Genomic DNA, 22,737 nt, shown 5'->3' with positions numbered 1-22,737 from the left:
TTGTGTTTTCTAGTCATGGAAAAGTTGTTTAAAAGAAAGAAGAAGCAAAAATAGTAGTCCTTCCCATAAAATCAGTGAAAATAATGGCAGTTGTGCTCACTGCAGTTTATGACAGGATTTTTTCTTTTAAACAAAGTAAAAACATTTTAACTAACCATATTAGGACAATTTTGCTACTCTTTACATTTTTTTTTCTGTAAACCCTCTTAAAAACATAACTTTCCAGATTACAGAGACAAATTGGGTTAAGCAAGGCCAAAGCACTTTATTTGTTCTTTATTTGTTTTCTGTTCAGTTGTAAACTTCTGTTAACATGAAAAAATATATAAACAGCCCATATTTTCAAAATAAGAAACAAATGGCCACAAAAGTTTATTCAAAATATTAGCTGGAATCAAAGAACTAGTGAGATAATTTAAACGATAAAGATCTCTTCCTCCAGAGCTGTGGTTTACTTAAAGCTAGAGTAGAAAAAAAAAATCTGTTACTGATCTTATATACTGTATTTAAATGTGATACAGGAAATCTATGATCATTTCTCTCTCTCTGGCTCTTTTTAAACACTGAGAAGCTCACACTGGACAATGAAAACAGAAAACGTGGCGCTAGTGTATAGATGTAGTGTTGGCAGAGATTCATAAAGCAGTCATGGGTTAGCAGATGAAAAATACACATATGTATACAGACAGTATAAAATTGTTTAGAACGGTACTTTTCACCACACAACATGGACAATGAAGATTAGATTAGATAGAATAGAAACATTAGTTAATGAAATAAAGCAAAGTCATGCATAGCAGAAAAACGCTACTTTTCTCCTGGCCTTGACCAAAACAAAACAAGAAATGACAGGAAATCCTAGCTAAAAAATAAACGCAGTCATACATTATAGAATTCCGCCATAATGCTTTGAGCAGTTCACTATTTGGTTACTAGGTGCTTAATGAGGCATGAAATCAGCCTTAGCTATTGCATGTTACAAGTCTTGGCAGGAAACCCTTTTTTTTGCGCACACTCAAACATTAAAATTAATAAATGACTGCTAAAAAGGGGTGAACAAGGCTAACATGGTACATTAGATCAAATACTTATATTCATTGCATATATAATTCCCTTGCATGGAGTTACTCCATAATACTCCGTTTGCCACAAAAGATTAAGAAACGTACATCGCAAGGCTTAAACAAGATTGTTTCGAGAACGGCTTCACGAGCACAGTGAATAATGGTTAAATATGGCCCCCACGAAGGACAGTGATGATGAACAATGAAATGAAGAGACTAGTGGTTAGATGGTATATTTGAGTTGTTACAGTACATTCACTGTGTCACATGCTCCTCATCACAGACACGTTGATTTATGGCTATTAAGAGGCATTTAAATAATTCCATATCTATCTCCATAAACCCCTTACACAGAGCAGACATACTTACAGACAGACATACACAATTATCAACTGATTGTGTATCACAAAAGAACAGTACAAGAGATGGCAAGGATAACACTCAACAGTCCATTGCGTACAAAGTACAAACATGCTTTTCATTGCTGAAAGGATGCAGTGACACAGAGCACTTTGGTGAATGGCGGGCTTAAGGCAATACTGGTGCAGTCAGCATATGAAGAAGGTGGGAAGGTTGTTGATGCGCAGGGGAGCTGCAGTGGAGAGTGTAGAGAGAACAGTCAGGACTCTTTATTTGTCTTGCATCTTCTCCAGGATGGGCACGATCATGTCGAATTTTGGCCTCTTGGCAGGATCCTCATTCATGCAGATCCTCATAAGTTTGCAAATGTGGGGCGAGATGCCAGGCGGGATGGTGGGACGCAGACCCTCTAGTGCCACCTGCAGGACAAATGCAGATGTAGAGTAAGGTGTGGATGAAAAATAAATTCCAGATAAACATATCATGCATAGATTACCATAAATATTAAGAGACAGGAAACTGAATCAAATTTTCTTCCCTATCATTGACAACTTTTAAAGGGGGGAAAAAAATCTGCTTGTGCTCAGTGAACTCTCATGGGAACCATAATAGAATTTTTTGATCTTCATAAAAAAACAAAACAAAACCAAAAAAATAAAAATTGCATTTGTATGCATGTTGTGTAAGTTTTATCCCAAAAATGTCAATCTTGTATAAGAATCAAGATCTAATTTTTGTTAAACAATGTGAAGCCAATACAAAGGCTTTAAAAATAGCTTTTTGTGATATCACTACTTAAACATTTATGTTCAAAATAAATATTATAAATAAACAAAATAAGCATTAATCAATTAATGCATTGTAAACAGAGCTCATTTTCTCCTTGCTAACAAAATAACATACCACATAAGGCCTTACCTTCATGCCAATCTCCATGTTGGAGAGATCAGCAAATGGTACCTCTCTGGTGACCAGTTCCCAGAGCAGCACAGCAAAGCTCCACATGTCTGCAGAACGGCGGTTAATTTCCTCAGGCTTCTTCTGCAGAGCTGGTGGGGGCACATAAAAACAGTAAACAAACAAAAACAAATAAATAAATAAATATATAAATAAATGGCTAAGTGATGGCGAGGTACCTTCAGGGGCCATCCATGCTGGAGAATACATCCTGCCTGGACACTGAAAAGAGAACTTCACATCTGCCATGCTTATCCTGGCCGTCATGTCCTCATCTATCTGTTCATTCACATCAAGGACAAAAAAATGTAATTAAAACAAAGCATTGGGATGTAAGAACTAACTTTAGCTTACATTTTTCAGAAAGTTAAAAAGGTCAGGTATCATACTAGTTTCAGTAATATAAATATATACAGTACAGTAGTAGTAGAGTCCGGAAACTGAACTTGTGTTATAATTTTGACCTTTTTGGCAAAAAGTATTTAGACGTAAAAATGAGAACTGGATGCTGAAACAAACTCACTTCTTCTATTTGTATGCTTCCATAGTTCCTGATTTAGGATATTGCAGACTTTATTAGACAAACATATTAGCGCTGTTGAGGCCCAACAGTATGCTCCAAATAATACAGTAATGAAATGTTTAGTGGACAAATATTACATTGTTGTTCTCTAAGAGTTTATTTTTCCTGAAAGAAACTAACACACATTATTAGTGTTTTGATTTACCACGGTATACGTAATGTAAGTGTTCGTGGTGTGTTTGCACCGCCTCGCAGATACCCAAAACAAGCCTGCAAAAGGAGACGATTTGCTCGCACAGTTCCTGGCAGATCTTCACAACTCAACACACTCTCCTTTAATATCCCACAAGTAGGTTATCAGGTGGTGTAACAAGCCGTTCACGACCAATATCATACAAGCCGAAATAATACTTGACTATGAATACTTCTTCCTCCGCCGAGAGACCAAATTCCAACAACAACTGCACAACACGACTTCCTTTTCACTCCTGGGAATATGTACCCCGTCGGCAAATGCATATGCGTGTCTGAGATGCGCGAGTTTCAGTACTGTATATTTTGGTGCATATCGTATTTAGTTTTGTCCTAACCATGACACTCTTGCTGTTGAGATAGTGACGTGGGATCATGGGCTCCAGTGTGTGAAGGAAGGCCATCCCGCAGGCAATATCCAGAGCAAACTTCACCGCCTGCATCTGATCCACCACAAAGTCTAAAGAGGAAGCAATACATTATTTAGAACTCTAATTTTCTTCTTCACAAAAATCACAATGCGGAATTGTGATGTCATACAGGAAATACCAAAGACACTTCATAAAAACAGAAGACATTTATGGGTTGTCAGATCGTCTGTGTACAGAATGTGTTTATAAAACTCTACTCACTGGTGCCCTCATGAAGCACGTTGTAAAGGGAACCATAGGGCATCCAGTGTGTAATGATGACGGGGTGAGGAGCAGGAGGTGACTGACACCCACCCAACATGGGCAAGACGTTGGGATGGGAGAAAATTCTATAACATAGTGACACACACACATAGCAGCTTGAAGACAAACATTTAAGAGCACAATTGTTTTATACAAGTCAAGTATCAATATTAACATCCTAGCTCCTGCCTGAAGTAAACGTGTTGGCATAAAACAGAACAGAAATGCAGTAGGCTGTTTAAAAAAGATACCTCAGTTTGGGGTATTCCTCATTAAAATCCCGACTCTTTCTGGTGGTCCAGTCCCGAACATGAAGCACCTTGACCACAATTTCTGTTCCTTGCCAGCGGCCCTTCCACAACTGTCACGAAGAGAGTAAACGTAAATGAAAATTAATTCATAGAAATTGAAAATTATTGAAGAAAAATATTCAATTATTTGACTTTAGGCAATGTTTGCAACTAAGGACTGGCCTCACCTCTCCTGAGTGATTTTCATTGATCTTGGATAGAAATGAGAGCTGCTTGTAATCTATGCCGGCATGTTTGTTTAGTGTACCATTGCCTATAAATTTAAAAACAAAACAAAACAATACATTAATAAACAATGCAATGATTTAGAAATCTTACTTTGAGAAGATGGACATACAGTAAATCCTAAATACATATTTTCCACATTTTTTTGCTTACGTGGCCGTGTTCGAGTTGTGCCCTTCCAGAAGGTGTCCTTAAAGGGAACTTTGGTCAGATTCTGTCCTTGCTTCTCAGCCATTTCTAAATAAACATAGTTTAGGTTAATGTGATTAACATGGTACATGATGAGCTTTCATATTTAAATGAATTTCAGTGTGTCATGAGTTAAAATGGTTTGTCACAAACCTTTCAGATGGTCCCGCAGGTGTGGCTTGGCTTTGTCCATTGGTGTTTCTCCATATTTGTTACAGATGCTCACCTGAGCACCATTATTGACAAGATCCTGAAGCGAAATGTAAAACAGAGGTATTTAAAATAATAGCAAGTGCAACAAAACTAAACAAAAATATATAGAAGGAAGTTAATTAATTAACCAGACATACATGTGCACTATTACGTGTACAGTAACTAACTGTAGTCTATCTGTTGCTATGTCCAATTTCTTTTTAGCCCCCATTAACACACAATTAAGTAGGAAGGAACTGCCATATCCTTGTAGCTTGTTAGTGTGTCTTAAATTTGTATGAGTGTATCCGGTTGATTAGGGCTGAGCAGGATTTAAAAAATACAGCTAAAGTAAAAGTTTAAAGGGGTCAATACTTGATCACATGAATGGTAAAAGATATTAATTAATTTGTTTAATCAATGTATTAATTCATTTCATAATTTATTCAACTTTTCCTGGTGATGGTCATGGTGACAAAGGCAGGAAGATCAGCCCAGACTTTCAGACAACCCAGTTGATCCATAAACACTGGTTCTTCAGCTCCTCCTGGGGGACCTACAGATGTTCCCAAGCCAACTATGTCATAATCTCTCTACTGAGGTTTCCATCCTGCGGGATGTGCCTGATTACTCTAGTGGGAGCAGACATGGGGGACTCCTCATAATTCGTGTCATTCTCATGCCCTCTCTTTCCATTAGACATGAATACAATCCCAAGGTACTGAAACTCTTCCAACAACAGGAAGGTCTCTGCTCTCAACTTAAGGGAGCATGTCATGCTGGTCTGTGAGAGAAACATAGTCCCGGATTTGCAGATCTATACCCGACTTCGGACGGCACCAAGAGAATATCATCTTTAAATAACAGTTATAGTACCTCTTGGCCACCGTAATTTATCCAACCTTGGCCGTCTCTTCACATCCTGTTGAGGGAAACCATAAACAGTAGGGGAGACGAGACACACCCTTGAATGAAATGGAAACCAACATTAAAAGGTTTCTACTTAATGCCAAAAATATGGACAAGACTCAGGCTGGGGTCAAATAAAAATCAGATGTGCAAATCAAACACATGAAGCCTTCCCCTGAATCCACAAAACACATTTAGACATGATTAACATACTCCCATAACCCCTTGCAGAGCTGTGCAACAGCAAACAGCTGGTCCACTGTTCTATTGCCTGGCCAGCACCTACATGCTTTCTAAATCCCACAGTGATCTATTGGATGGAGTCTCCTCTTCAGAACTCTGACATGGGCTTTTCCGAAAAGACTAAGGACTGCAATTTCTCCTATAACTGGAACACAACCACTTTTAAAAATAGGGACCACTCTCCCAGCGTGCCAGGCACAGCCTCACAAGATTGAAGAGGGATGTTAACTGCACATCTTCAACCTTCCTTCAATGTTAAGACGGATTCCATTCACTATAGTAACACGAGGGACAGAAAGGGACTCTACAACACCAGCACTACCTTGTTAAAAGGGGATATGTGTAATGGTTTAAGAATATCCTTAAATTGCTCCTTTTATCACTTAACAATATCATCAGTAGATGTCAACACTCCCACACATTTCCACAACAGAATAGCATGATCATGTACCCCCTTTGGGAAAAGCTGAGTAGTTTGCCACGAACATCTTTAAGGCCGCCTAAAAGTTTTTCTCCATAGTTTCTCTAAACACCCATGAACCAAACAAGTTTCCACATGACAGACGTGCACAACTGCACTCCAGCGTTACTGTCACAAACACTGACTCCAAGCCACAGCTTCTCCTTTTTTTTTACGTCTGGTCTTTTACAGTCAGGTCAATGAATATTTGGACACAGACATCTAGAATAACATTAATTTTGTCAACCAAAATATGTTTGAATCAAAAACTAGATACTGTTACCAGATACTACCATCATAAGCCCAAAAAAATCAGGAGAAAAAAAACAAACAAAAACAAACAAACAAAAAAAAATACGTAGGAAAGAGATAGTTGTGTCCAGTTGGTGTACTGGTACATCTTTAAAATAAAAGAATGCACTATTAAACTCAGGAGCACCAAAAGGTCTGAAAGAACACAGAATATAACTGTCTACAGATAACAGAATAACTCTTTATCTGGAGAGGAAAAAAAAAACATTTTACAAAAGATGTTCAGATTACAAACACTTTACATGCAGGTAGGCATAACATAAGTCAACAGGAGAAGACCAATCAGAAAAAGACCAAACTAAGTAACACAATGTAAATGCTAAAAAGGAAGCAACTAGTCATGAGTCAAAATGTACTACTTTATCTTGTGGCATGGGTATTTGTGGCTGCCAGTGAGATTAGTTTCAGCTTGATAATGTGTTGGCAACAGGATGTATTCTAAAGAGTAATGAGTCTATTATATCTGTGCAGATTCAGCGAAATGGTTCAGAAGTCACTGGATGATGCTTTGCAGTACAGATGGATACATTTCCTAAAGCAAATTTTAAAAGGAGACACACACATTCTCTTTGTATGCCAGTTTCCAATACAAAGGCTTAGTCTGCTTGACTTGCATTGCACCTGATCCCGATCCTACTTATTCTAAATGGTTACAAATCCTAAATGGTTACTTGTCTTCTTGGATCACCAGTGACATAAATTACAATTAAAAGTTTGAACACATTTTCTAAGTCAATGGTTTTTGTTTAGTAATTTTTTTTCTAGAACAATACTGTACATTTCAAACCTATGGAATAACACATATGGAAGTATGTAATTAAGTAAGAACAGCATTTAGATGTTCTGGAATAGTTCTTACAGAAACAGTATTGTCAAGTGCATTTTTTAAAACCCAACAAGCACTATGATGAAACTGGCTCTCATAAAGATCATCCCAAGAAAGCAAAAACAAAATATACCTGTAGCTTCAGAAATTAATTTAGAGTTACCAGTCTCACCTCAGATTAGAGTCATTATAAGGGCTTCACAGAGTCTAAGTAGGAGAGACATCTCAATATCAACTGTTCCAAGAAGATTATTGCACATTTTGGATACCTTAGTAATCATTTTACAAATGTACACTCGTGGCCAAAAGTTTTGAGAATGACACAAATATTAGTTTTCACAAAGTTTGCTGCTAAACTGCTTTTAGATCTTTGTTTCAGTTGTTTCTGTGATGTACTGAAATATAATTACAAGCACTTCATACATTTTAAAGGCTTTTATCGACAATTACATGACATTTATGCAAAGAGTCAGCATTTGCAGTGTTGGCCTTTCTTTTTCAGGACCTTTGCAATTCGACTGGGCATGCTCTCAATCAACTTCTGGGCCAAATCCTGACTGATAGCAACCCATTCTTTCATAATCACTTCTTGGAGTTTGTCAGAATTAGTGGGTTTTTGTTTGTCCACCCGCCTCTTGAGGATTGACCATCAAGTTCTCAATGGGATTAAGATCTAGGGAGTTTCCAGGCCATGGACCCAAAATTTCAACATTTGGTCCCCGAGCCACTTAGTTATCACTTTTGCCTTATGGTACGGTGCTCCATCATGCTGAAAAATGCATTGTTCTTCATCAAACTGTTGTTGGATTGTTGGAAGAAGTTGCTGTTGGAGGGTGTTTTGGTACCATTCTTTATTCATGGCTGTGTTTTTGGGCAAAATTGTGAGTGAGCCCACTCCCTTGAGTAGAAGCAACCCCACACGTGAATGGTGGTGAAGCCTTTTTTATGCAACTCAATGATGGCTGCACGCGTTACTTTGCAGGTCACCATGGTTAACAATGGAAGAATAATGATTTTAAGCATCACCCTCCTTTTAACATGTCAAGTCTGCCATTCTAACCCAATCAGCATGACATAATGATCTCCAGCCTTGTGCTCGTCAACATTCTCACCTGAGTTAACAAGACGATTACTGAAATGATCTCAGCAGGTCCTTTAATAACAGCAATGAAATGCAGTGGAAAGGTTTTTTGGGGATTAAGTACATTTTCATGGCAAAGTAGGACTATGCAATTCACCTGATCACTCTTCATAACATTCTGGAGTATATGCAAATTGCTATTACAAAAACTTAAGCAGCAACTTTTCCAATTTCCAATATTTATGTAATTCTCAAAACTTTTGGCCACGAATGTAGAAAAAATTTAAAATCACAAAAATTGGTTAAAGTAGAAGCCATGTCCAGACTTTTGACTGGTACTGTAGCACTAGGATCACTAAAGTATACAAGCCCATTTACCATAATGTCTCAATCCATGATGTGGTAGCAAACAGTTAACACAAAATATGTCCTGAAAATACCTGACCAATTATGGTCTTATGGTAGTCCCTCTCAAGTGATAACAGCATCAGATGTTAAGTGTATTAAAGGGTTAACACATAAAATTTCACACATAAACTATGTACTTATAAAAATTCAGCTATACTTATGCAGTTATAATCTATAAAAGTGACAATTAGAGATAGACTGTAAGCGCAAGATTAAGCTAATTGTTTTGCACCAAAACTGTCCTTATAAACTTGCATACTTTTAAAACAATGTGCTTCATGGGTTTGCATCATGTATAATAATGACATGGCTGGGACAAAAAAAAGAATAATCACACAGAGCATCCATTTACAAACATCCTAATTTTAAATCTGAAACTCTTCTGCAGCCCACCCAATCCAAACTCTTCTTCTCCAGATTGGAGTAGTCGAAAGCAGAAGGTGGTCACCTAAATGGACTCTTTGTCTCCATCTAACTGTCCACCACATCTTCTCTTTGTCACTCCAACCTCATGCATCCTCCCTGACCACATACATAAACCTCCTCTTGTTCCTTCCTCTTCTTCTCCTCCTGCCTGGCAGCTCCATCTCTAACATTATCCGTCTGATACACCCCTCTTTCCTCCTTTTTACATCTCCAAACCATCTCAATCTGACCATTCTGATCTTCCTTTTCCTACCAGCACTGTGCCTCTAACATACTCATTCTAAATCCTGTCCATTCTTGACACTCACAAAGGAAATCGCAGCATCTTCAGCATATTTATACTGTTTACATTAATGTATATAACATTCTTATTATTTATTGTAAAAAAACTCACAATTATTACCTTCATGGTCCACATATTGCGCAACAGCGATATAGAAGGTACAGTAGGTGTACCCAGTTAAGTGGCCACTGACAGTATAAAGGCGGGGTACATATGATTTAAAGAAATCTTGGGTTCGATTAAAAACACATTTTTCAGCTCAGGGGGTAACATGAGAACACTGTGTGCCTGTAGATCCACATGCCTGTGCCCTACATTGTTCTATCTTATGTCCAACAGAGGGAGGCGTAAACTCACCTCAGCAACCAAGTCATGGCCCCAGAAGCAGGCGTAGTGGAGGGGGGTGTTGCCGTGTTCGTTGGATGCATTGGTGTCTGCTTTGCACTGGATTAGCTAAACAAAAATAGTATAAAACACACAACACATCATTCTGTACACTATAAAAACAATAAGATTCAAAACAGCCAAAAATATGGCTTTAAAGCATCTAGAAGTTAATGTTTTACAAAATAAACAGCTTTTACACAATTTTTTAATTTTTTTTCCTTTTCCATAATGAGGTTAAATTGCATTGGTCACAACAGTAATATTTCAGGAAAAATTCTAATATTTTAACACAAAACTCAACAGGCGTGTGTATTGCACAGAAAGTTTGTGGTTGGTTTTTATCAGGTACTTTATTTATAACTCACAACGAATGAAACTACCAGATATGGTATGTTTATGTCCGCACTTGCAGTGTGTGTGTGTGTGTGTGTGTGTGTGTGTGTTTGTGTATATGTCTGGGTGTGCGTGGGAATGCAAACTTTAACACTTTGCCCGAATCATGCTAGACTACCTTATACAGGCTTGTGCACATGCATACTGATCCTGCAAACCTTGCCCAGAATGTCGCGGTGTCCGTGGCTAGCAGCCAGGTGGAGCGGTGTGTCGTCTCCTCGGTTCATCACATTGATGCGGGCTCCTCTCATAATTAGCATGTCCACCACGTTGGAGCGGCCCTCCCGACACGCCCAGTGCAGCGGACTGAATCCGTGATCATCTCTGAGGCAAAAAACAACAACAAACAAACCTTAAAGTCGGATAAAATCAGTAACAGTTCAGGCTTTAGGTCACTTTGTGCCCTGACAGCAACAACAAAAAATATATAATATACATTAGACTTTTTTTATTTTAATATCGCCGTACTGTGCAGCTTTTTATATCCAGTACTTTAATGCTGCATTAACTGCTTTGGTAAACACACACATTCAAGCTACTTCACATCACAACCAGGACTACTTGTGTCCTACACACTACAAAAGTCTGACCAAGTTATGTAACAGATTCATTTGCATGTATGGGAAATAATCTCTTTATAAACTGTTCATAGCACTGGTCATTTTTGGAGGCCAAAAACACAACCACTGGCCACAGACAGCTCTGGCGTCCTCTCTCTCTACACACATAGCGGGTGATCCTAGTCTCAGCTGTCAGTCTATAAGCCTGCCCTGTCGGGTTAAATATAAACAGCAGTTAACTGGCCCTCTGCTGTCTGCACCGCATCCTCCCTCCCCCATCGGTGGGTGACACGCTTCCTAACTCAACACCAGGCTTTATTTATATTTGAATGCAGGATTCCTTCACTGGTCATCCATTTCCTTTTTCACAGTCAGAGTAAAGATGGGAATGTTACAGTAAAAGCTGACATCAGCACTGCGGCTGTACCACACACTGTACCACACACTGTACCACTGCGGGGCTAATTACATCTGCTAATGAATAGCGCAAGAATAAATTTTACAAACTGCCAGAAGCAATTAAAATCCTTCTTAATTACTCAGAGGACTCCACGGTAGTAGTTCAACAGTAATTTTATCCAAGAAGCAATTTGGATGGAAAGAGTTTCCTCTTCTCTTGAGGACACATAACCTTAAGACAGCTGCTAGGGTTTCTCATTCTGCTTTACAACATGACCACTGACCACACACATACAAAACTGGTGGCTGGAACGAGCAAGAGTTTAAAGGTCTCTGGACGGCTTCCATTTAAGAATGGAATCCTAGACAGATTGATTAAAAAGAACAAAGGTTCTGAGCAAACCTTTCAAAACTGCAAGAATGTGGTTTAAAGAATGTTTGTTAAAACAAATGTTACACAAGCAACAAGACATAGAAAGTGTTGTGTTTTTTTTTTTTTTAAACTTCTATCTGGTTTCCTTCTGCAAAACAGATATTCATCACCACAGCAGAAGTGGTTCATTATCACAAAGCTTCCAGAAACAACTCCTAAGAGTATAGACTGACACTATCGCCGAATGAACAGGGAGAATTAGTGAAGCAAGAAGGGAAGATTATAAGGGGAAATTATACTGCTGTCCATCCCTCCCTTGCCTTTTTAGAATGCGTGGGTGGTGTGCGTTTCCTTGAAAGACACTCACTTGTCCTTGTAAGGATGTGAAGTCCTAAAGGCGTACATCATTAACACCCATCCCGAGGGTGTAAAAGAACAACCAACTGACAGGCCGCACAAATATTAGTTTGGGCAAAACTATGCAAGACTATTACAGGCCCTAAAGACATCAGTTTAAACAAGCGAAACAGAACCTAAACCCTAACAGCCATTTAGGTCACAACCTAATGATTGACAAATTTGATTTTATTTCCATTCTAATACTTGTAAATCAACTGAAGTTGTTCTAATCTGTATTCATTTTTATACTACTGTTAAGTGCCTGGGTTTAGTTTTTTCAGTCAACAATAGCTAAATATGTTTCCTGTGTTTGTTAAGTACTTGACATGATGGGTCAAGACAAGATGTGAGATGTGGACCACACATTCTGCTGTAGAGGAAAATCAGAAAAAACAAAACTGTTAAAATCTGTTATTTCATGAATATAACAATCTCTGTATAATCATTTTCAAATGAAAACAGTATTACTGGATTAGGTAATACGCCCGAACCTAACAAACTTGACCTTTTTTCAAATTAAATTAATAAAACAAATTCCCCTTTTTAATTTAATGAGACTAGTGACCCCTGTAGACTAATGTGGGGTTCAGGAGAGCACAAGCTACACTCTGCACCAGGACTGTCCTGTAAACTGAAAAAAAATTACGGCATTGACAGATACGTTCACAAGTCACCACTGTGGCAAGCAAACATTTGGCCCTGTTTACACCTGGTATTCCAAGTAAGACAGGCAGGTCTCCTCTGACCACTTGTTACTGCATGACATAGATCATCCGGTACATTTACTTTCAGTTAGAGGTCATTTTTATCCTAGGTGCTGATATGCATCATTTCAAATGTTTCTGCTAACAAATAATATCAATGGATCAGAGATGATTACAGCAGTCAATGAAATAACCTACTCCTAGATTATGTGTCTAATCAGTCTTATCAAAATGTTTTCCAGGTACATTATCTTAAAAATGAATTAGAGTCTTCGCTATAACACATTTAATCATTATCTTTTTTTTCAACTATAGAAGTCTACTTCCTCTCATTAACAAAAATAGACATTATCAATATTAAAAATCTTGTATTGTGACAACATTACTCTGATGTACAAATGAGATAAATGTAAATTGCTCCAGATAAGGGTAAACCTCTACCTGTGTCATAGAGGATGCTTCAATTTACTATTTTTATATAAATTTCAACTGGATTATGCGGATATTATTACTTCACTGGGAGTGTGGTTCCAGTGCCTTTCAGTAGCACTACACCCATGTTTATTTCAGATTGTCAGTTTGCACAAAGCTGCTTTTTATGCTTGCGTAGTAGCTTGCGCTTTTGATGTTAGAGTTACCGGTAAATGTGTAAAAGTCACGCCCCTTAAACCTTAGTGTGGCTTTAGATTAACCTGCTTTGAGGAAACACGCCATGTAAAAATGCAGCCTGAGGAGGGTTGCGTGCTTATTTCTCTTTTAGCACCCAAGAGTCAACAGTCTACAATAGTTCTACCGGACAGAAGTTTAACACCATCTCACTGATAGACCCACACTCACCTGTGCACACACAAACATTCATACTTTTTCATACACAACACACTAAATACTATTTGCTTTCAAAAATCTCAAGACTTTTCCAAGACTGGAAAACTTGATACAAAAAATATCAGATTTTTCAACACACAATTCTTTTTTATTTAAAAATCCACAGTATATAGTATTATCATACAACCCTAAAAGGAAGAATTTAAGCAACATTTTTCATTAAATACAAAAGAGGATATGAGAGAAGGCCAAGCTATTTTCAGTCTGTTAATTCAATGCATATAAACGTCAAATGGAGACATTCTGTTACTTTTTCGCTGCTTCTATACAGCTTTCATGGAATCAATTTAGGTGATGTGTTAGTATACAGAGGTCTTCTGACCAAAGTTATTTTCCTGAATGCCAACCACAAGATGTGTAGCTAGTTTAAACTTAAGAGAACTCGATGGGAAAATCCTTGAACCAATCAGTGTAAGGCTAATTACAGTAATCTTCTTCAGGATTTTAGAAGAGGAAAAAAACAAAACAAAAAAAACCTGTCCTCAAACTTACTACTGCTTACTCTCAGATAAGATCAGCCTATAACTGAAATCTTTAAGCTCTTATGGTCATTTATGCAGCCTCGCTGTTTTGCCATTTCCTGTCCCCTCCTACAACAGCATAGGGTCATGACATCGAAATGCCTTCTACAGCCCTCAAAAAGCTGAAAATTTACTTTATACGTCTCATAAGAGATTCCCGCCTATATTTTATAATATTTTCCAAATAAATTTCATTATAAGCTCTGTCAGACACAAGTGACTAAATGCTGCTCAAACACAGACAGAGAGAGAGAGGGAGAAAGAGAGAGGTAGGGAGAGAGAGAGAGGCGGAGAGAGGGATAGCGGAGAGAGAGAGAGAGGGATGGGGCAGAGAGAGAGAGGGATGGGGCAGAGAGAGAGAGAGAGAGAGAGAGAGGGAGAGCAAAAGAGCAAGGGAGAGAGGGGGGGAGAGGGTGGGGGAAGAAAGGGAGAGAGAGAAGGAGAGAACTGCACTGGTATGGCTCAAGTCAGAATGCTCTGGTTAGTGAGCTCATAGTATGGAAACTATTTACCCCAGCCATTCCTAAGCAGTCTGCCTCTTTCTTTCCCCTCCTACCTCTGAGTCAGTATAATACTAGAAACTACATGTAATATGACACATCCCTTACATTAGTCACACTACAATAATGACCATCACTGAAAAGAAAAGTATGCCAAGTCTTATCATTATAGTGATTCTTCATCAGTCTGTTTCAGAGGAGCATTAAGACCGGCTTGATTGCTTAGTTGCCTCAGTGACTAACTGTTTCAGGCGTCCAGGAAATGCCTAGATAGAATCTACAGCGGATGTGACGATTTTCTCGACTCTAGTCACGTGACGGTGTCCAAATTACAAACACAGAAGTGTTGCCTGTTACAAACATGCAGATGCTTGTGATCCACCCATCAGACAAGGACAATGCTCAAGCATGTTATAAGTCCCCGCTGGGAGTGTTACTATCTCTTTCCTCAACTTACTTTATTTTAATTATTTTATCATATTCAAATTTCCCTCGGCTAGCATAGGTTCTAAAAACATTTCTTTTGGCAACACAACTTGCAGAGCTAAAATCGGAATAAACTTTTGCCCAGATGTCTGCATAAATATGAACTGAATGAAAGTGATCTGCTTCAAGTATTCTTGGATTAAGCACAGAAAATGATTTCACTACCTATTTCGATGCAGCTCTGGTCGCTTGGCTGGAAATGCTGTCTAGAGTGGAGTCATGGATAAATGTTGTATATCTTTGCACCATATAGGGACACACTTTCATTTCTCCTCTCAAGCATGTGCACAGCTTTTTTTCCACTGTGTCACCTTTCTGACGAAGCCTACACCGACTGCACTGCACATCTCTAGTGGAAAACAACTTAACTGTCAGTAAAGGTTTGTAGTGTTTACTTGCTAAGAGGAAGAATGCGAGAGGAAAAACATTGGCAACCTTACCACACACTATTATCCAGCAATCAAAAGTTCCTCTAAAACCTGTGGACCATCGCCAGCACCCTCCAGGAGAGAGTGAACTGCAGTCTAGTACCACCTCGTTCAAATAATGGCTCTTTCAACGTGAATCATAAAAATTCCCATTATACTAGCTTACACAACATCCTACAAACAGAGAATATACTATACCGATTTAAGGACCAGAAAAATACGACCAAATGAAACGCACAGCAAAAATCAATGCAAACTATACAAAAAGCAACAAGAACAAGAGATAGAATAGAGTTAAAAGAGTTTGAGTGAAAGCCATGAGGAAAAATCCTGCCTGTTGACGATTCAGTACATTACAGAATCAAGAGTCTGACCTTTTGTTATTAGACCTGCTGCATGGTAAAATCTCACCACAACAAAGAAATTATTTAAAACTGAACAAACTTTTACGGACAATTTCGTGATTCAGCTGGTTTTCACTAAAGGTTGGACGTATTTCAGATGTTTCTGGAAGAGTAATTACCCCTGGTTAAGGTCGTTCTCCGTGTTGTCCAGCCAGAGGCGGACGGCTACAGCGTTACCCTCTCTGCACTGAGTGAAGATGTCGTCCATTGTGAAACTTTCTGACTTCTCAGGCTAGTGGAATCCTTCGTCCCCTACCAGGAGTGGCCTGGGACAGGGGTGTGATGCAGTGCTACCTAGAAAACACAGGTTATGTTCACATTAGTGAGGAATAACATGATGAGGGGACAATATTATGGCAGTTATCCATTTTAAAAACATGGCAAGATGTTTTTAAATAATAATGTTTTATCACGTGTGATGAGAAAGGCAATGAACAATTCGAAGAGATTTCAGTTTGCATGATTCCTACGCTGACAATATGGTAAAATATTTACAATTCAATAAAATTTTATTTCAATAATGCTTCGAACACATTTGTCATTGTTACAAAACAGCTTTAAAGAACAACAAAAATTAATAAAAGATAATTTAGAATACGCACTGTACAGAAAAGTATAGACTGTAACTGCTAACAGAATAAACAGGTACAGAAGCGGTAGCGTGATTGTGGTGTAACGAGAGGCTAGCTGCCGTATAAAGAATAATATGGGCGTACTGTAGGTCACACAACCTCTGCAGAGGAACATAGTTTCACATGGTGAATAGCCTCTTCTTTAATAAATTCAGGACAATTAATCCATAAAACTCACTCAAAAAGAATCTGCGTCGACAACACAGGGCATACTGTCGGTCAATGACCGATTTAAAAATACAAAACAAACAGATTTCAGGCAACAAACTGTGCATTTGGGTTTTCTGATGAGTCACGAAGAACCACTACTTTTAAACCTTATACATTTTACTGCTCTCGGAATATGGGAAAGATGGCACAAAAATGTAGAACTCACAAAACGTAAATATTATTATTGGTCACAGGACCAACCAAAAACAACCATAGAAACACGTGATCCTATGACACTGTGGTATTTCTTTGTCTATGTGACCCATTTTTGGTGAGTTGGTTTAAGTGAAATAAAATTCAGTGCATCATATTAACTAGGTTGAAAAAAAGGATGTGTCACTCTATACTGCACAATCCTGAGCTATATACATGTACTAAAACATAAAAAATGGTTGTCTATTGCATGCAGTGGTAAACCTGAGGGCTACCACCGCAAGTATGTTCCAGACCTGTGGGGTAAAAACTCAACTGTCAGATGGTCTTTTTTTACATACAGCACACTGAGAAGTAAATATGGCAAATGATTATTTTTACATACATACTAGACACTGAGGAAGTAAATTTGGCAGATGGTTATTCATACATACATACTACATACTGAGAAGTAAATATTGCAAATGGGTATTCATAAATACATACTATTCACTGAGAAGTAATTATGGCAAATGATTATTGATTTACTATAAAATAATTTAAATTATTAATAATAATGCTCATTGTGTAGTATGTGAAAACCCTGGGCTGTGAGGGACCAAGTGACAGTTGAGTCTTTGCCCCACGGGTCTGGAATATACTTGTGGTGGTAGTATATTAATTAATAATAAGTAAACCAATTGATAAAGTAATTATCACCTTAACTGAACAGTACGAAGCTTTTAACACTTGTTGAGTTTAATGCTCAATCTCACCACCATTCACTATTACTACACCCAGAGTACATTACACATAAATTCTATTACCAAATATATTAACGTTGCATACATGACACAGCTGTTAAAGCAGGAAGTACATTGTGACTGAGGCCAACTAGTATTTACCATTGTACACATACTCCTTAAAATGGATTTTGCATATTATGCTCTTCATGTTAACATTTTCTCTCACTGGTGCTTTACTTCTTTAGGAAGCTTTACTTTTACTTTGCTTTAGGAGTTTTTAAATAAAAAAAATAATATATCAATCGTCATTTTTCATAACCTTTTGCTTGAAATGCACAAGAAACCAATTGATCCTCGACTAAAAATCAATAATTTAATGTTATTTTATTAGAAAACTTTTCCATAACAGACAGATATGGATTTGTGATCATATTCTTTTTTCACCGTACCAGTTTACGTCTTGGTTACTGGTTCCAAGATAACTTTTACCTCAGTTAACGTTTACGAGTTACAGCAGAGACTTGGCTTGAATAATTATTAATCTATGTAGAGATGATAAACATAACAGTGTTGCCGGTAGTATTAATGCATTCATGTGAAAGATGAAACTTTGGAACCTAATTTATTGAGACTAGATGAAAAAGTGAGAGACAGAATAAAGGACTAAAGAGCTGAGGCATCACTCTCTTAAAGTGGAGATAAATTCTAAACAGCATCACTATCAGCAACTATTAGGCAAATGAAACCAAGTTGGCAATGATGCTACAAAAATGTAAGCTTGGAATTTTCATTCATCTTCTATACTGCTTATCTTGTACAGAGTTGCAAAATGACAATTAGCATGATCTTGCTATGTAATCTTATGCATGTTATGTCTTTGGACTATGAAAGGAAACCGAAGTACCCAGAGGAAACCCACCAAGCATGGTGCAAACTCCTCACACAGACCTAAGGCGTAAACAAACCCTCGATTCTGGAGGTTGCAAGGCCACAGCGCAACAATATAAAATGGTTATATTTTAAGTAGATGTATTAATTTGCAAGTGGTTTCAGGTGGATAGCTTAGAATACAATAAGTATCCTTGATACTTCACTTTAGGATATTCCAAAATAGGCCACCTAAGTAGCTTTTTGCTCAGTCGTATGCAAGGGTAAGTAAAAGTAATTTTGCCGTATTCACAATAGTAATAAATCATGAAACTGACCACAGACACATCTTTATCAAGAACAAATAGGAAATGTCAAATTCTAGCATTTACAGTTAGATTTTTCCATGTCATTGATAAAGGAAGCAGTAGTGCAGAAAGGCCTACAACCTACTCAATTCAAAACATCCTCAATGTTACGAAAACTTTGTTTTGTCTTTACAGGCACAAAGAAAGAAAACAGACGCCCATTACTTTATGATAATACCTATTAACTGAAATTTGTAATTTGTTGTCATTGTTGTGACTACTTGTTTTCTTTCAAACTGGAATACACCCATCATAAAGCATATGCCTAGAAGTTGTAATAATAAAAAAAAATCTGTGTTTCAAGGAGGCATGATTGTTGATCTGTTTGAGGGTGACAAGAGACAAATGGATAGGAATGATGAATCCCACCTATATCTTTACCAAACCTATAACTTAATATAAAGCAAATTATAAAAGAATTATTTAGTGTGTTACAAAATCTTATTTTGTTTCTAGGCAAACTGTTGCTCTTAAAACCGCTCGAGAAAAACCAACTAAGTACTAATAATGTATTAACAGCTGAATCTTACTTGTTCAAACATGCAAAACATTTTGGTGCACACATTTTTAATACAACTATGGACGTCTATTTACACCTTCTGTAAAAGTCTGCATAAGTTAATAACAGATTAAACGCTAAAAGAGATCAAACAAAAGGGTTCGCTGTGGCGACCCCTCGATGGGAGCAGCTGAAAATCAATAGAACAACAACACAGAAGTGCGTGTTAATGGGCACATCAAATTGTTGATTTGGGTTATTGGATATGTTGGGTAGAATAAAAGTTATTATGACTTATATAGTGCAAGTTTTACCACTACCGAAATATAGGCATTAAATTAGCAAAAATGCACACTCTTGAGCATTGTTTTGTCATAAAACAACTGAAAACAACATGTGATTATGTTACCCTTTTTTTTTTGCTTAGTCATGCTTGGACAGTTTTTTACAATAAACTAATATTCAGTTCATCACACTGCCTAGGTTGTGCTGAAATAAGAATATGTCACTCTATACTGCAAAATCTATACATCTTTACAGATACAAAAAAAAAATCCCAGAAACAGCAAAACAAAAATGGCTAAAATGTGTTTTAAGGGCCACAGTGGAATCTAACTGAAAGTGAGACTAGTGAGGTAGGAATCCAGCATAATGACGTCACAACAAGCCCACCTCTACATGCACTCATATAAGGTAATGAAAAATACAAGAATCTGGAAACAAGAGTCAAAAACGTGGACATTTTTATAAAATATTTATATGGTATCATTATAGAACTAATAAAAATATTTCACGTTTTAAAAGCTGGACACATCCAGGCAGGTTGTTTTTATAAATCAAACACTGTGTTATGTTCAGAACTGTTTTCAGGACTGGTGACGTCAGCGCTGCAGATAGTTTCTTTAGCTGGAGTAAAGAGGGGAGGAAAGTCAACTTTCCTCACTTAAATATTTAACGCGTGTATACTTGTGAAAGTAAATAAAACATTAAACTAATCGCTCATGAACAGTTCATACATTCTGACCGAAGCTCAAACATTGAATGAGTGTTAGCGTTGTCTCTCGGAGCTAACTAAGCCCTAGCCGTGTAGCCCAGAGCGCTAGGTGGTTAGCAGCGAGCCAGCGCCATAGCTTCACTAAGAACACCGAAGCACCGAGTTACTCCGAGAATAAGTAGACTGAAAGTCTGAACGCGGCTCCGTCGAGGTGAAATATCATTCAAAGTCATTACCTGTTGAAGCGGCAGCTCTGGCTGAAGCGAACAAGGACAGTGTGACGGACACTAAGCCCTCACTGTCCACACCCTGGTGGGAGAGCTCGCCTGCAGGATCCGCCTTTCTGTGCTACTGAAGCGTTCCCTCAAACAACACGACAGCATCGCCCTCTGTTGGGAATCCGCTTAAAACCGTGCCCTCTAGGGAGGAATTTCAGAAACACTGCACTCACACGCTCTCCTCGACCAGAGCTATCTGAACGGATGATCACTGCGTGTGTGTGTGTGTGTGTGTGATGGAGGAAACATGTCTGAGGCGCTCACTGAAATAGCCAAAGCTTTTTACTTCATGTCTACCACCAGTTGCTTTTTTCTGTGTAAACCTAGGCTTTTTATTTTTAATCAGCATTAAAAACTAATTAAATGCTACAATGACATAGAAACATATTTTCTGTTTTTGCTTTCATAGTTGTTAAAAATAACAACTGAGTTCATGTTATAGGAGCACATTCGTTTGTAAGAATATAAATCATTTATTTTATGTTTTTTTTTAACTGAACCTTACTCTGAGTCTCTAAATGTAAGATGTTACTATATTCTCTTGAGTTTTTTCCTTATTAAAGGACCAAGCACTATAGGTGTGTAGGAACTCAGGTTGCCACCTTTGACTAACAAACTTGATGCATTTGAAACTTCCTTCTGAGTCAATCAATCAAGTATCTATCTATCTATCTATCTATCTACTGAATAACCAACAGACAAAAAAAACTGACTGTCCCCTTGAGACCTAGAATTATGTAATTTCCTTTCAAAATTTGAGTTCCTTCTAGAGCAATAATCTGTCTGTCTGTCTAACAACCAACCCCTAGAGACCTAGAATTGGGGGACTTACATAGGCATATTGTGGAATGGTGACTTAGTGGTTAGCCCTGTCAAGTTGCACCTCCAGAGGCAGGGTTCGATTCCTCAGGGTCTATGTGTATAAAGTTTGCATGTTCTCCCCCATGCTTGGTGGGTTTCCTCTGAGTACTCCAATTTCCTCCCACAGTTCAAAGACATGCAGGTTAAGCTAACAGGCATTCCCAAATTGCCCGTAGTGTGTGAATGACAATTGGGTGTCAAGCTGGCAACCTGACCCTTTATTTAACTGCCACAGAAATGACAGATATATCTGGAGAGTATCCGTCGCTGATGTGCCGAATGGACAAAAAAACCTAGGCAGATGGTTAAAAAAATTATTTTATTTTATTTTATTTTTTTTAATCAAAAGTGACTTAAAATTGCTCAAAAAATCTTTGTCCACATGAAAATGCAAATACATGCCTTCTAAGCATGCCAAACCATTAGCCTGCATTATAAGCATAACTGTAAAACTATGTTGGCCAGACAGAGGCCTAAAAAAACGTTTTTACTGACTACATTATGCTCATCAAAAACAGGATATACAGTGCATGCGAGCCTGCTCTTACAAGCCAGAAGTGCTGTTTTTCCTGTCCACATGTCATCGCTGAAAACTGAGTTCCTAAATATCTTTAACCTGGAAGATATTTTCCAAAAAGTCAGTTTTTAGTCACCTAACACAGAGTTTGCATGTGGATTCATGGTTAAAATGCATAGAAAACCGCATAGACTAATTGTTCTTGACTGTAAATGCGGAATTTGCCTTTGCTTTGCATTTAGATTAAAGTAGGCTTTGGTGCATCTAGGTTGCAGCATGCAGTTCTTCACTCATACTTTACCACATTTTTTGCTATGCATATGCCACCTGTAGCCAAATACATGTTTAAAGCATGTTTAAGCCAGTCATTAATAAAGAAAGTTTAATATTTGTACTTCTTTTTCATAAGCCTAGTACTTCCTCCAATTCATTTTTAAATTTCAACGTTTTATATTGTTGAATAAGCACACAAAACAGTTAGCCAAAGTTACTTATGAAT

At 37.8% G+C, this 22,737-nt stretch overlaps 1 protein-coding gene across 1 annotated transcript; it reads right to left on the bottom strand.

Annotated features, from left to right (window-relative positions):
- Positions 1 to 245: 245 nt before the first annotated feature.
- On the bottom strand, positions 246 to 20,962 carry ilk (integrin-linked kinase). Its single transcript, XM_053516237.1, has 13 exons — positions 20,819 to 20,962; positions 16,254 to 16,428; positions 10,634 to 10,799; positions 10,053 to 10,148; positions 4,709 to 4,805; positions 4,520 to 4,603; positions 4,309 to 4,394; positions 4,082 to 4,191; positions 3,789 to 3,916; positions 3,495 to 3,616; positions 2,561 to 2,660; positions 2,343 to 2,473; positions 246 to 1,843 (listed from the first exon to the last, which is right to left on the bottom strand). Exons 2-13 carry the CDS (start codon positions 16,340 to 16,342, stop codon positions 1,694 to 1,696), a joined length of 1,359 nt encoding a protein of 452 aa, XP_053372212.1. The 5' UTR covers positions 16,343 to 16,428; positions 20,819 to 20,962; the 3' UTR covers positions 246 to 1,693.
- Positions 20,963 to 22,737: the final 1,775 nt, after the last annotated feature.

This window comes from Clarias gariepinus, chromosome 17, assembly GCF_024256425.1.
Source record: "Clarias gariepinus isolate MV-2021 ecotype Netherlands chromosome 17, CGAR_prim_01v2, whole genome shotgun sequence".
Taxonomy (NCBI): Eukaryota; Metazoa; Chordata; class Actinopteri; order Siluriformes; family Clariidae; genus Clarias; species Clarias gariepinus.
The sequence above is the reverse complement of the archived record's forward strand: the minus strand, read 5'-3'. Positions and strand labels throughout refer to the sequence as shown.